Source organism: Vitis riparia, chromosome 7, assembly GCF_004353265.1.
Source record: "Vitis riparia cultivar Riparia Gloire de Montpellier isolate 1030 chromosome 7, EGFV_Vit.rip_1.0, whole genome shotgun sequence".
Classification (NCBI taxonomy): Eukaryota; Viridiplantae; Streptophyta; class Magnoliopsida; order Vitales; family Vitaceae; genus Vitis; species Vitis riparia.
Window position 1 is genome coordinate 3714970 of NC_048437.1, and position 14286 is coordinate 3729255.

Genomic DNA, 14286 nt, shown 5'->3' on the forward strand with positions numbered 1-14286 from the left:
GTTCGTTTGGGAGTGTTTGTATTTTTAGAAGAATCGAAAAATCAAACACCTAATATTTTTTAAGTGTTTAGTTTTCAAAGTTTTAGAAATATTTTTTAAATTTTATCAAACACCTAATTGTTTTTAAAAAATAATTTTTAGATTAAAAAATGATTCTTAAAATCATTACTAAATAAAAGTTTACATTTTTTTTTTCAGTTTTTATTTTCAAAGAAAACATAAATTAGGATATGAAAACATATATAGAAATAGAAAAAGTGAAAACATTATTCTATCGTTTTTTTTCTTAATTTTTAAGGGAAAATTATTTAAAAAAATATTGAAAGTGAAATAGGGAATAAAATTGCATGATATCAAATGAATATGAATATTATAAATATCAAAGAATTATTAATTTAAAATATGATCTTATATATATATATATTTGAAATAGAATATTATTTATTAGATTATAACTATCAGAGTAGCTAAGTTGGTTCGGTGTTAGGTTTGCTATTCAATGGTTATCAGTTCGAATCCCTCTAGGTCATTACGTGGGATTAGTAAATTATTTTAAATAAAAAATGTAACAAAAAGTAAATAAATCCAATATAATAATAATGTCACAAACAAGTATCATACAAAAATAATAATACTATCATTTTTAATAATATATCTCATACCATCACACATGTAAATTATAAAAATAATTTTATTTTATTTTTTCACCATTTTCTATCCTAATAAAAAACTCAAAATGAAACATAATTCAGACTATAAGGGAGACAGCGCTGAAAGGGTAAGTTGGATGATGAAAGGACCCACTACCTTCCTGTCTTGAAAGGGGACCAAAGGAGAGCAGCCTCCTCCAACAACCCTGGTCTCCACCAACCCCGCTCATCTTGTGAAATACTCCCTCACTATATTATAAGGTAACTATAGTTGGCTGCTTCATTGGAAACTTCGAATCCGATTCGTCAAACATCGATGGCAGCCTCCTCTTTCACTACTTTCACCCCTAAACCCACTCGCCTCTGCTTCGCAGATCAATCTATAGGATCGGAGTGCTTCAGATCCGTCTCTTTTCCCTCTCGTTTTCAGAGTCTCAAGTAAGTCTGTTTTTTTCTTCCTGCTTCCCTTCATTTCAATTTACTTTTCTCATTCCTTTCTTTGAAGTTTCTTTAATTCTAACGTTATGGTCTGTTTGGTTGCTGAGAAACTGGAGGAAAATGAAAGAGGGAAAGGGTGATCGATACTTTGTGAACCCAAGGCCTCAAAAATTTAAAGTTATCAATTTTCGTTTCCCTCTCGTTTTCAACAGCACAACGGAGCTTTAGATGAGTCTTGTTTGTTTGCTTTCTGGAAACTATGAATTTGCTGTTAAATTCATTTTTTTTGTAATGATCCTTTATGTGGCGCATAGGGTTTGAATGAACCTGTTTTGTTTTTACTATTTGTTTGGCATCACATTTCTTTTAAGATATGGTGTTTAAAACGCGTTTTGGCAGTAGAAATGAAAATGATTTCTTCAGAAATATTTTCATTCCTTTCGAATCCACAACAAGCATTAATCTAGCCCAACAAATTTAAAAAAAAAAAAAAAAAAAAAAGAGATTCAAGTACAAATGAATGCAACCAAGTACAAGGAAATGAGAGAATGAGATTTGCGAACTCATTTCCTTTGGAATTGTGACCACTCGATTGGGAGCACTTTTTGTTGTGGTACGGAAAATAGAAAAACCCTATAATGTATTATAATTTTTAATGTTATCTAAACCATACCCATTTTCAAAATTGCCTTTTTTGAAAGTAGTTCTTCAAAAGCAGGCATTTATGTCATTTTTTTTTTCCTGATTTTCAAAAGCAAAAAGAGTTCTGATTTTTTGGATATTGAAATTGGGGGACTGTTCTTGGTTTAATGTGAGGAAATTAGTCACTTCCTGGTTCCTTCTTAGCATCTTGGAAATTCTTTTCTCAGCTTTGGAAGCAAGAACTTTGGAAAAATGGTGAAGCAAGAAGTAATAGAAGATGGGAACTTGGGTTTGGAATGCATTATGAGAGCTTTATTTTTTGCTTTCTTTTGAATGAAATAAGAAGCGTTTTATGTTGAGAGCAAAAAATTTGATTTCCTTTATATTTTATGGACCTTCGCCAACAAACCACCATAGTTGTTGCTAGACTCACCACTACGCTACAGGAATTATAGGCATTCAACCCAAAACTGGTCTGCCACCATCCTTTTGGGATTGCAGGACAACCATAACAATCTTTTTTTCAGCATTATCGCTTCAATTGTCTTTTCTACCTTAACTGCCATTGCCCACAGTTGCCACCACACCTAATTTTCCAGCACTTCCCACCGCTGCTACTGCCTTTTCCACCACCACCATTGTTAATGTTGCTAATTCCACTCTTGCACCTACTTTCATGTTTTTCTCGGTCAAATATCATTTTTGATACTGTTTAACAATACAAACTTTCAATTCTTGCTTTTAAGGAAGGCAAAAAAGAAACACTACTTTTCTTGCTTCTTAAAAGGACTTTACAAGAGCATAATAAATGGTGGTAGAGGGTTCAATTAATACCTTTACACTTTTGTGCCTTGATCTATACCAATATATCTAACTTCCTGGTTGCTTGAAATTACTGTGGTCATGTTGAAATGTCAATTGCTTTTCATTTGTAATTGATTAGCTTACCCCTGGTTCTATTTGAAGATTTGGCCTTAGTTTAAGTGCTGCTACATGTCCTACATAAGTAACATTTTTTTGCCCTCCCTGTTGGGATTTGAACCTGGAACTTCCCATATCCCCTTCCCAACATTTTGCTACTTGGCCAGGCCTCAAGGGCAACTGCAGGTGCCACCAAGCCATTGAGCCTAAATATTATATTTTCTGTTTTCTCCTTTCTATGTTTTGGAACACCTATTGCTTTCTGATTCATATCTGTGCTGATAGATCCTTGGAGTCTACAAGACAAGTACAGTCATCTAGATTAGATGTTATAGTAAGGGCAGGGGGCACATCTGAGAAAATGGAGGTTGATATCTCACTGAGTCCCAGAGTAAATTCTGTAAAGCCTTCTAAAACAGTAGCTATAACTGACCAAGCAACTGCTCTTGTACAAGCTGGAGTCCCTGTTATACGATTAGCAGCTGGAGAACCTGATTTTGATACTCCAGCTGTGATAGCTGAGGTTTTCTTTTTGACCTTTTTCAATTTAATCTCTTTTGGTCTATGGCTAATGTGTTTACCTATACTTACACCACTGATACTATCTGTTCTTCTCTTCTGATATTTTTGAAAATGTTAGGCTGGGATAAATGCAATTCGTGAAGGTTACACAAGGTACACTCCAAATGCGGGTACTTTGGAAGTCCGTTCAGCAATTTGTCATAAGTTGAAGGGTTAGTTTGCTATATGCGGGGTGTTTCTATCTATTAATTATCTATTCTGAAATGCAGAGATAATGGTTCTAACAGTTACTACTATTTTGACAGAGGAAAATGGGCTCTCATATACACCTGATGAGATTTTGGTTAGTAATGGAGCCAAACAGTCTATTCTTCAAGCAGTGCTTGCAGTTTGCTCCCCAGGAGATGAGGTGAAGTAGCTCATACCTTCATAATCATCATTAGATTTAAAAATGCTGTTAGTCTGCTCAACTATTCTTTTGGCTCTTTCCTATCGGAGTTTATTGGGCTGAACTACGAAGTACCTTCATTTGGATGTTGTGTAGTGAATACCTTTCCTCTTCCATTGTTCAGCTCTGACTTTAATTAGATAAAATTATAAGTCCATAAAGCTACCATTTTCCTTCCAATAAATAAATAAATAAATAAAGCTATCAAACTGTTTATCTACTAGATCATCTTCTGTTTGATTGAAATTTACAACTTGTGGAGTCATGACAAAAAGTAGTTGTGGTATCATTGTGCCATCGGGACTTTATGCTCTATTTAATTTGGTATGAACAAAATCCAATGTGTTAGTTAAATCATAGAGAGCTGGTGATTTGTAAATTTTGCAAGTGATAGTAATCACCTGCACCTACCCTGCCTGTACCTTAACACAATAAAATACACGAACATGCACTAATAGCAAAATAAATTATCCTGTTAGCACGTGTCAAGAAAGATGTTAGCATATGGGAATTTTGCCCCTCCCAATCTACATCTGTTGGAAACATGGCCTGCTGTAATTCATCTCTGAACTGCATTTCATACAGGTATCAGTTCTAAGAGATGCCTACTTTATATGTGAAACAAACTGTGGCAAAAACCAATGACTCAATTTGCTGATGTTTTGCTGACATTGCTGTCCACAATCTGTTCAGGCCATTCACTTAAATTGCCAGCATGATGGCAATTTGAAGTCCATTAGCCCTCCTCCATGTGTCAAAACTTGCATATTGGCACGTTTCTACCTTTTTTTCTTCTTCTGTCTTTCTTTTTTAAGTCGATATTTTTTGAAGGAAAATCTTATGCATACTCACCAAAGTCATGTTCTTGGCAATATAGATTAGGGGCTACTAGTTGTGCTATTGTCTGGATTCTTTTTATCTGCAAATATGGTTCTCATTTATTGACTAGCCTTTGTTCTTCAGGTTATAATTCCAGCTCCATTCTGGGTGAGTTACCCAGAAATGGCAAGACTGGCAGATGCAACACCTGTCATTCTTCCAACACTTATCTCTGAAAATTTTCTCCTGGATCCAAAGTTTCTTGAGTCCAAACTCACTGAAAAGTCAAGATTGCTGATTCTATGTTCTCCATCCAACCCAACCGGATCAGTTTACTCCAGGAAACTGCTTGAAGAGATTGCTCAGATTGTAGCAAGGCACCCCAGGCTTCTGGTAAGAATGGATGAATTTGAACCTCAACAGTGAGATCTGCACTTGAACATGCCAAACTCAGCTGACATTACCTAAAATTTCTTTTTTCTGTCATATTCAGGTTTTGTCTGATGAAATATATGAACATATTATTTATGCACCAGCAACTCATACAAGCTTTGCAGCTTTGCCAGGCATGTGGGAGAGGACTTTGACAGTCAATGGGTTTTCTAAGGTTAGTTATATTCATTCAAGTATTTCCTTGTGACATAGATTTCATATTCTCCTTTTTGGATAGTTCTACTTTCAGTCTTTCATATAGTCATGAGTGATACGTGTCAAGTGTTGGCCTCATCTTGTGGATTGACATTTATAGGGTGGCTAATTTGTAGGCCTTCGCAATGACTGGCTGGCGGCTTGGGTATCTTGCTGGTCCTAAACACTTTGTTGCTGCATGTGGAAAGATTCAGAGTCAGGTATATTACATCTATACCACACCTATCACTTTCCAATGGGAAAGCTTTATTCAGCATGCATCTTGTGTCCCTCATTAAGGCATCACGTCACAAGTGATGCTAGGTGGATCGTGAATTGAATTGAACATACAAGTACGGTTTACCAGCCATGTCTATTGTGATCACTGGATAAATATTTTGTCTATGTGTTCACTCTATATGTTTCTGAATATGAAATATTGTTCTATGCTCTGCTTGCATTTTTTGTGTTGATTAAAGTGGATTGTATTGAGAATTTAATCTATCAAGTGTTCATAAAATTATAAGTGTGTCTGAAACAAGTCTTGTAGTCTGGATGCAGTAGTTAAATTGAAAAGAGAAGGGGGGGGGGGGTGTGTGGTTGGGTCTTTTCCATGTACATGCCATTTATAAGGGGATATCAACACAATTAGCAATTCTGAACCTCATAAATATGTGTTATCTGTGGATGGTTGTACTTTTAGGGCTCATCATTGAGGTTCTGAAAGTGGATTTCGTGGGAGTGAGGCACAGAAGGGGGTAGATGACTGGTGAAATAAATAGAAATTTAAGATTTTTCCTTTATTTATTGTATCTTTAACTCCAGCATTGTTTTTAATGTGCTGAAACTGTGGGTGACTCATTTTGTGGGTTGATATGACTTGTTGATTTATTTTTGTCATTTTTTCTCTTTTAAATCATATGGAGAAAAATCAATTTATATTAACTTCTACTGCAATTGGATATTTCGACATGCTCATTTCAATAGTGGACAGACACCTCAAACCATGTCCTTGCACTATAAATGGCTAGGTCTTTCTGATTCCTATGTTGTGTTCTTCCAGTTCACTTCAGGTGCCAGTAGTATATCTCAGAAAGCAGCAGTTGCTGCATTGGGAATGGGCTATGCTGGTGGGGAAGCTGTTTCCACAATGGTAAAAGCATTCAGGGAACGGCGAGATTTCTTGGTTAAAAGCTTTGGAGAACTGGAGGGTGTCAAGATATCAGAGCCCCAGGTACCAGCTCTTTTTGTTTAGTCTTAAGAGTAACATACCCCAATTATCAGCTTGCTTTTCTGTTCACACTTGTACTTCTGCTCCCACTATTATCCTAAACTTCTAATCCTCTGTACTTTCTCATTTGCAGGGAGCTTTTTACCTCTTTCTTGACTTCAGCTCTTACTATGGGGGAGAGGCTGAAGGTTTTGGTATAATTGAGAATTCAGAGTCCCTCTGCCGATATCTGCTGGACCAGGCCCAGGTAAGCTCATCGAAAACAAAAAATGGAAATAGAGAAAGGATGGTTGATTAATTCATTAGGAGGCACGTCAGCACTAGTTAGTAATTGGGTTATGGATGTTGGTTGCAGGTTGCCCTTGTCCCAGGGGATGCATTTGGAGACGACAAGTGCATTCGCATCTCCTATGCTGCATCCCTCTCCACCCTACATGCAGCCGTGGAGAGAATTAAGAAAGCAGTTGTTCCTCTTTGGCCTCCTGTCCCTGTCTAATTTTAGGTAGCAACTGTTTCAAACCTTTGTGGCTGTTGCTCTTCTTTTGGGATCCAAAATGTGTTTTCTGTACTATTTATTTAAATAAAAATTCAAGCTTCCCTCAGTTCTATCCATTTGTTTTCGATCAGGATTGCTTTGTGCTGAAATCATAGTGAGGCTGCAATTCCTGAATGTTTCTGCAAATTTTATTATTAAGCCTGATCAAATTCTCTACATGTTTAGATTCTGAATCGTGTTGCCATCTTTCTTTTGGTTTTTTTCTTTTGTTTTGGAAGGAACCAAAGAGGTACCCCATCAAACTTTGTGATTGTTGAAAGTGCATGATAAATTATAAACCATTGGATGAGAGTAGAAGCAGTAAGATCAAATATAAGTGGCGAAACTATTGTGGATTGCAATGGGTTCAAAATATACACAACATGCAATTTGATTGGTCATACTTTTGGATATGTACCAAATTAGATTGTTGGCAAATCTTTTTGTTTTTCCTTCAGGAACCCTTAGGGATGGTGATGAGCACCTTTTCGTCTAATGCAATAGGTTTAAACTTAAAATAAATAGGTTAGTTACGAGTTTAAGAATTTTTTTTTAAATTTGATATAGGTTCGAATATTGTCTTGACAAAACATCGTGTCTTGATTATATATATTAATTAATTTTAAAAAATGATTTTATTTAAAAAATTAAAAATTCTTTATTTTTAATGAATATAAAATAATTAAAATGTTACTTTTCAATAAAATAAGTTATAAAAATTAGAATGTTTTTATTTATTTATAAAGTGTAATTTAAAAATTAATTTTTTTTATAGTTAAAAATAAAAAAATTAAATAGGGTGGGATTAGGAGGGGATCGGCTCCAACCTCACTTGTTGCTGCTATCCCTGGGAAGTGGGAACTCCCATCAGAAGCTTCCTAGCAAGGTCACACAACCACTTTTATAGCCTTGGGAGCTGCAACGATAAAAGCCCAGTGCAAAAGCTGCCTAGGGATTGAGATATAGGAATGGTAATGGCGTAGAAGGAAATTAAAAAAAAAAAAAAAAAAATCTTGATTGGGGTTTGGATATTGTATTGTTTTGACCATCTTACTTTGATGATATATATAATTAAATAAAAAATAATTGAGTTTTTTTTTATTTTCCATTTTTTAACATATCACATCAAATAAAAATTTTACTTTTTAACAAAAATAAATTATAATAATATGCCTTTGACCCGTATTTTTCACAATGTATTCCCACTTAATGACGTGACTTGTTTTTTATTTATGAAAAATTTATTTTTATAAAAAATTTGAAGTCACAACTTACTTTTGTTTTATTTTTTGAAGGAAAAATAAAATAAGAAACAAAAACCCTAAGTGCGACTTCTAAAATGAAAAGATAATTTGTGAAAATCGAGTTTGTGTCCGAGGGTCGGGTTACCTATTGAGAAGGTACGACGACAAGTCGTAGCACCCTTTAAGTCCCTAAAAACGGGTTTCTACTAAATGAAACTAACACAAACATAATGATTAATAAGAAAACTAATGGATACCAAGGAATAATCATAATTGATGAAGAATAAATAAACAAAGTGAGAGTGAGAGTGTACCTTAGTAACAAATAATAATGTCTCATCATGAAAACAAGATTAGTTCAACTCAATTAATTTTGTATGAATTAATTTTATGAATTTCATTATTTTAAAAATTATAAAAATTACATTTATGTTTATTAATATAAATGGATTTTTCTCCATATGTTCTAAGAGAGAAAATAAAAAATAAAAAAATGAAAGAATCATCACAAAAATAAATCAATAAGTCATATCAACCCACAAAATGAGTTACCCACAGTTTCAGCACATTAAAAACAATGCTGTAGTTAAAAATAAAATAAATAAAGGAAAAAATCTTAAATTTCTATTTATCTCACCAGTCATCTCCCCCCTTCTGTGCCTCACTCTCACGAAAAATCTTAAATTTCTATTAGACCATAAATAACCTCATGCTTTGTTATTATGCCATGAACTAGTAAATTCAGCTTGGTCTGTTCTTGTTTTGTTATTATGCAATGAATTTTCTTGTGTTGAAGGAAGGCATTTGAGGTCTGCGTTGTGCAAAAAATGCTCAAGGCATCTATAAATGGGTCTAAGAGGCTAAGCTCTCGATCTCTAAGACCCATTCATGGATGCCTCAATCATGAATCCTGCTTGTCGGGGGCATTGTTATGCCACAAATTTAATCTAAGAGGCTAAGCTCTGGATATCTAGTTAACTAGAAATCTGATACCATGATAAATTATCAATTTTTGACCTAAAGTTTAAACTACTAGGTAGTACACCCACAATACATACACAGGGGGCTAAGAAACATTAATAACTTTTCTATGCTTTACAAGCACGACCGCACAGGGATAATATATTATTGTAGAGTACGTGCCTAATATTAGGATCCCATCAATTAAAGCTTTTGAGTGTTTTTTTAGGTCAAATCAATGGTTTAACGCAATACAAAGCTTAGGTTAACAAGAGGTTTGAAGTTCACCCGAGGGAATGCATGCATGCATATTTGCATGTTAGTAACTTTGTATGTGAAAGTCAATTGTGTAGGTAACTAAATAGCCAACAAAAAGAAGAAAGCACGTCCATAACTTTGCATGTGAAGCGAATATGCATGGCGCCTAGAGGTACAAAGACATTCTCTCCCTCTATATGAATGTGGGCATACGGAAAAGATGCAGTTATGACTTGGGACTCTGCAGAGACAAGTTGACAGTGTCAATATCAGGCCATGTTAGACTAAGATCTGAAAGATTTGATTGATTCTGCACGTTATAGCATTCAAGTAACTCAAACCTCTTTCCATTTGTCCACTTTTTTGGATAGGATTCCCAGTGTCTCCAACAAGGCTGTGCATATATACATATCTCCTATCTTCCCCCCCCACACCAAAAAAAAAAAAAAAAAAAAGCCTATGTTTTTAAAGCTTTTGCCTTGAAACAAAAGCCTTCAATCCAGTGGAACATGACATCATTTTTCTTTTCAATTCTTTGGGTGCATTTCGAGGACAGAGAGATGCATACATTCAAGGAACATTTATCCTTTATTATTGATTCAAAACTTAGCAAGGCACTGAGAAAACTTGGCCTATTCAGTTTAATTTTGTTCGATTTCCTTGTTTTGTTTGTATATAGATATGGAGAAGGGGACGTATACTGTTGAAATAAAGAGGCTGCAGAGAGGAGAATTCATGATCACAAGCAAACATTTATATATATCAATCAAGGAAAACAAATCATACAGCATTGCCTTGAGCAATGACTATGCCATGTTTCGTGGTGCGGCCACGCAACAAATATAATTACAAGGACTTGGATTTGGGAAGTTCAATTATGAATAGAGTGGCCGACACCAGGGCTGTGTCCTGGTGAGGAGGGTCGAAAGTCTTCAATGTGTTCCATCTTGCTTGTGTGCATTTGTGGCAGGCCACTTGGGGCCTCACCCGCCTCGGTCGCTCGCAGAGTGGTCTGGCGATGCCTTGAGCATTTTTTGCACAACGCAGACCTCAAATGCCTTCCTTCAACACAAGAAAATTCATGGCATAATAAAAAAACAAGAAGAACAGCACAAACACCCAAGAACCTAGTGTTTGCCGTGGAGAAAAGAGATGGCAAATTCGGCAATTAATACCAGAGAAAGAGAGCAAGAAAGGGAGAAGAGAGGGTAGCTAGCTAGACCACTTATTCAACTGTGGTCTTCAACCTATGAGTAAACTCCCCATTTGAAGAGTAGTATGGAGAAGAGAAAATCAGATGTCCCCTCAATCCATAGTTTGCCTACTATGGTCAGGGTGCGAGTTGCTAGCCTCAATTTCTCTGGCCTCTCTTGTAGTAATGCTTTCCTCATCAGGCCTCAGGCATTTTGCGCACAACTTCTTTTGTAACTCCAAGTTCCTTCCTTCAATATGGAGAACTTCATAAGAAACAATCATTAATAAAAAAAAAAAGAAGCAAGTGCAAATGAACCTGGCCATAATTGGAAGAATGGATTCTTAGTCTCCAAGAACTAAGCTCAAATGAGCTAACAGAAAGAGAAGAGGTTAAAGACCTAACTCAAAACTGTATTGAAAGAAGAGAGGAATAAGAACTGAAGCAAGCAAGATTCAACCTATGGGTAAACTCCCCATTTGAAGGGTAGTATTTAAGGTCGTAGGAGCAGAGCACAAGAGGGTCCTCAACAGTGGAAAGATTCCATAAAGTGTGGTGAGAGATATACTCCAAACAAAAGGAAAAGAAAGATTGGACGGTTTGCTTTATGGGTTTAGTTCCACCTTTCATACCTTCATAATCACCATTACATTTAAAGAAAGATTACACTTTTTGGATAGTTTCTACTTCCGATCTTCATATAGTCATGAGTGAGACATTCAGGGGTTGGCCTCATCTTATGGATTGACATTTATAGGGTCGGCTAATTTGTAGGCCTTCGCAATGACTGGGTGGCGGCTTGGGTATCTTGCTGGTCCTAACACTTTGTTGCTGTATGTGGAAAGATCCAGAGTCAGGTATATTATATCTATACCATTCCACACCTATCACTTTCCAATGGCAAAGCCCTATTAAACATGTATATCTTGTATCCTTCATTAAGGCATCACGTCACAAGTGATGCTTGGTTGATCATGAATTGAACATACAAGTACGGGTTACCAGGCATGTCTATTGTGATCACTGGATAAATATTTTGTCTCTGTGTTCACTCTTATCTGTTTCTGAATATGAAATATTGCTCTATGCTCTGCTTGCTCTTTTTGTGTTGATTAAAGTGGATTATATTGCGAATTTAATTTATCAAGTGTTCATAAATTATAACAGTGTCTGCAACAAGTCTTGTAGTCTGGATGCAGTCATTAAATTCAGTAGGGGGTAAACAATTTGAGTCTTTTCCATGTACATGCCATTTATGAGGGGATATCAACACAATTTGTAATTCTGAACCTCATAAATGTGTTATCTGTAAATAGTTGGACTTTTAGGGCTCATCATTGAGGTTCTGAAAGTGGATTTCGTGGGAGTGAAGCACAGAAGGGGGGAGATGACAGGTGAAATAGAGAGAAGTTTAAGAATTTTCCTTTATTTATTTATTTATTTTATTTTTAGCTCCAGCATTGTTTTTAATGTGCTGAAACTGTGGGTGACTCATTTTGTGGGTTGATGCGACTGGTTGATTTATTTTTGTGAGGATTCTTCCATTTTTTTTCCTCTTAAAGCATGTGGAGAAAAATCATTTTATATTAACCTTCACTTCAATTGGATATTTGGACATGCCTATTTCGGTAGTGGATGGACACCTCAAACCATGTTCTTGTACTGTAAATAGCTAGGTCTTTCTGAGTCCTATGTTGTGTTCTTCCAGTTCACTTCAGTTGCCAGTGGTATAGCTCAGAAAGCAGCAGTTGCCGCATTAGGAATGGGCTATGCTGGTGGGGTAGCTGTTTCCACAATGGTAAAAGCATTCAGGGAGCGGCGAGGTTTCTTGTTTAAAAGCTTTGGAGAACTGGAGGGTGTCAAGATATCAGAGCCCCAGGTACCAGCTCTTTTTGTTTAGTCTTAAGAGTAACATACCCCAATTATCAGCTTGCTTTGCTGTTCGCACTTCACTTGTACTTCTGCTCCCACTATTATCCCAAACTTCTAATCCTCTGTACTTTCTCATTTGCAGGGAGCTTTTTACCTCTTTCTTGACTTCAGCTCTTACTATGGGGCAGAGGCTGAAGGTTTTGGTATAATTGAGAATTCAGAGTCCCTCTGTCGATATCTGCTGGACAAGGCCCAGGTAAGCTCATGGAAAACAAAAAACGGAAAGAGAGAAACGATGGTTGATGAATTCATTAGGAGGACATCAACACTAGTTAGTAATTGGGTTATGGATGTTGGTTGCAGGTTGCTCTTGTCCCAGGGGATGCATTAGAGATTACAAGTGCATCCGCATCTCCTATGCTGCATCCCTCTCCACCCTACACGCAGCCGTGGAGAGAGAATTAAGAAAGCAGTTGTTCCTCTTAGGCCTCTGTCCCCGTCTAATTTTAGGTAGCAACTATTTCAAATCTTTGTGGCTGTTGCTCTTCTTTTGGGATCCAAAATGTGTTTTCTGGACTATTTATTTAAATAAAAATGCAAGCTTCCCTTGGTTCTATTCATTTGTTTTCAATCAGGATTACTTTGTACTGAAATCATAGTGAGGCTGCAATTCCTGAATGTCTTTTGATGTGTACCTAATTGACATTGTAGGCGAACTTTTTTATGTTTTCCAGGTATCCATCCCATCCTAATAAAACGAATTTGAGATTAAAATAAATGAATCAAGGATGAATTTAAGAATTTTTTTTAAACTCAAAGTATTATCTTGTCATGTTTCGTCCCATCCAAATTATATATCTCTATAATTAATTTTAAAAAATAATTTAATTAAAATTTTAAGGATTTTCCATTTTTAACTAATATAAAATAATAATAAAATGCTTTTTAATAAAATAAGTTATAAAAATTAGAATGTTTTATTCATTTATAAAATGTATTTATTTTAAATTTAATTTTTTTAATAAAATGAAAATAAAACATTTAAACGGTGGGGGCGGATTGAGAAATTTTGGTACCCTTCCTGTCTCGTTTCTTTTTATTTTTATTTTTCATTTTTTATTATGTTAGAGAAGAGAATTACATTACATAAATGGGATGAGATGGGATAAGTGGAACCCATCTAACCTGGCTCGTTGCCATCTTAGGAACCACACCCAAAAGCTTAAGGTCACAACCATAATTACAAAAATAAGAAAAAAAATCGCTTTCCACACTCTTAATTTAATTTAATTAATTAATTAATTTATTTTAAGAATAGAGATGGAAATAGATTTAATTAATAGGAAAAGGGTTGGGACCTTGGGATGTGCTTGATCCGTCTCGAGCCTATGTGATTGCCACCTCTATTATTAACATATGAAATTACCCTTAAGCCTGAACCAAATCCAACGCATCAAGTTTGGGTTGGATTGTGTTATGAGGAAATTTTCGCAACTCTTCCCTTGGAATATAATGGTATTCTTGGCCTAGTTTTATGAAGAAAAAAAAATGCATTTTGGAGGAATTAATACATAATAAATCTAGAGGTCTGGTTTTTAGGTTAGACCCATTTATGGATGCCTCAATTCACAAGTAAACCAATGAAGACCAATTCTCCCCTTTACCCAAACCCCAGACTGAACCAAACCTTGGTCTAAAGATACAATATACCAAGTCCATAACACTCAAATTAGTTTCCCATATAGCCATACCCTCCTGTATGGGTGACCCTCTCTGGGGTATATACACTGGGGTTACCCAAGAGAATGGGGAATCAATTCTTGTATACATGACTTTGCTTCAAATGTGCAAACACATTCAACAATGGGCATAAGAAAGTTGAAAGCCCTGCAAAGGATTCAACCTCTAAAGGCCGTTTCTGAAAGTG

General features: G+C 35.7%; 1 protein-coding gene and 1 long non-coding RNA gene across 3 annotated transcripts; both read left to right on the forward strand.

Moving 5' to 3' along the window:
• Positions 1-803: 803 nt before the first annotated feature.
• On the forward strand, positions 804-7012 carry LOC117918672 (bifunctional aspartate aminotransferase and glutamate/aspartate-prephenate aminotransferase). 2 transcript variants are annotated; one of them, XM_034835489.1, is made up of 11 exons: positions 804-911; positions 1025-1088; positions 2937-3174; positions 3292-3385; positions 3479-3582; positions 4585-4833; positions 4934-5047; positions 5205-5288; positions 6131-6301; positions 6432-6545; positions 6654-7012. In XM_034835489.1, the coding sequence occupies exons 3-11, from the start codon at positions 3013-3015 to the stop codon at positions 6792-6794; spliced, it is 1233 nt and encodes a 410-aa protein (XP_034691380.1). In that variant the 5' UTR covers positions 804-911; positions 1025-1088; positions 2937-3012; the 3' UTR covers positions 6795-7012. The 2 variants fall into 2 exon arrangements, with proteins under 2 accessions (XP_034691380.1, XP_034691379.1); XM_034835488.1 differs by lacking the exon at positions 804-911 and having other exon boundaries at positions 918-1088.
• Positions 7013-12297: 5285 nt separating this feature from the next.
• On the forward strand, positions 12298-12752 carry LOC117917543. Its single transcript, XR_004651702.1, has 3 exons — positions 12298-12366; positions 12502-12615; positions 12723-12752. It is a non-coding gene; the product is annotated as an uncharacterized LOC117917543 (long non-coding RNA).
• Positions 12753-14286: the final 1534 nt, after the last annotated feature.

Excerpts from the sequence above, each read along its gene's own strand:
- LOC117918672 (XM_034835488.1), top strand. The coding sequence starts at position 967 with ATGGCAGCCTCCTCTTTCACTACTTTCACCCCTAAACCCACTCGCCTC. Across the intron at positions 1,089-2,936 it reads TCTCGTTTTCAGAGTCTCAA|ATCCTTGGAGTCTACAAGAC; the intron begins GTAAGTCTGTTT and ends CTGTGCTGATAG. Across the intron at positions 3,386-3,478 it reads AATTTGTCATAAGTTGAAGG|AGGAAAATGGGCTCTCATAT; the intron begins GTTAGTTTGCTA and ends CTATTTTGACAG.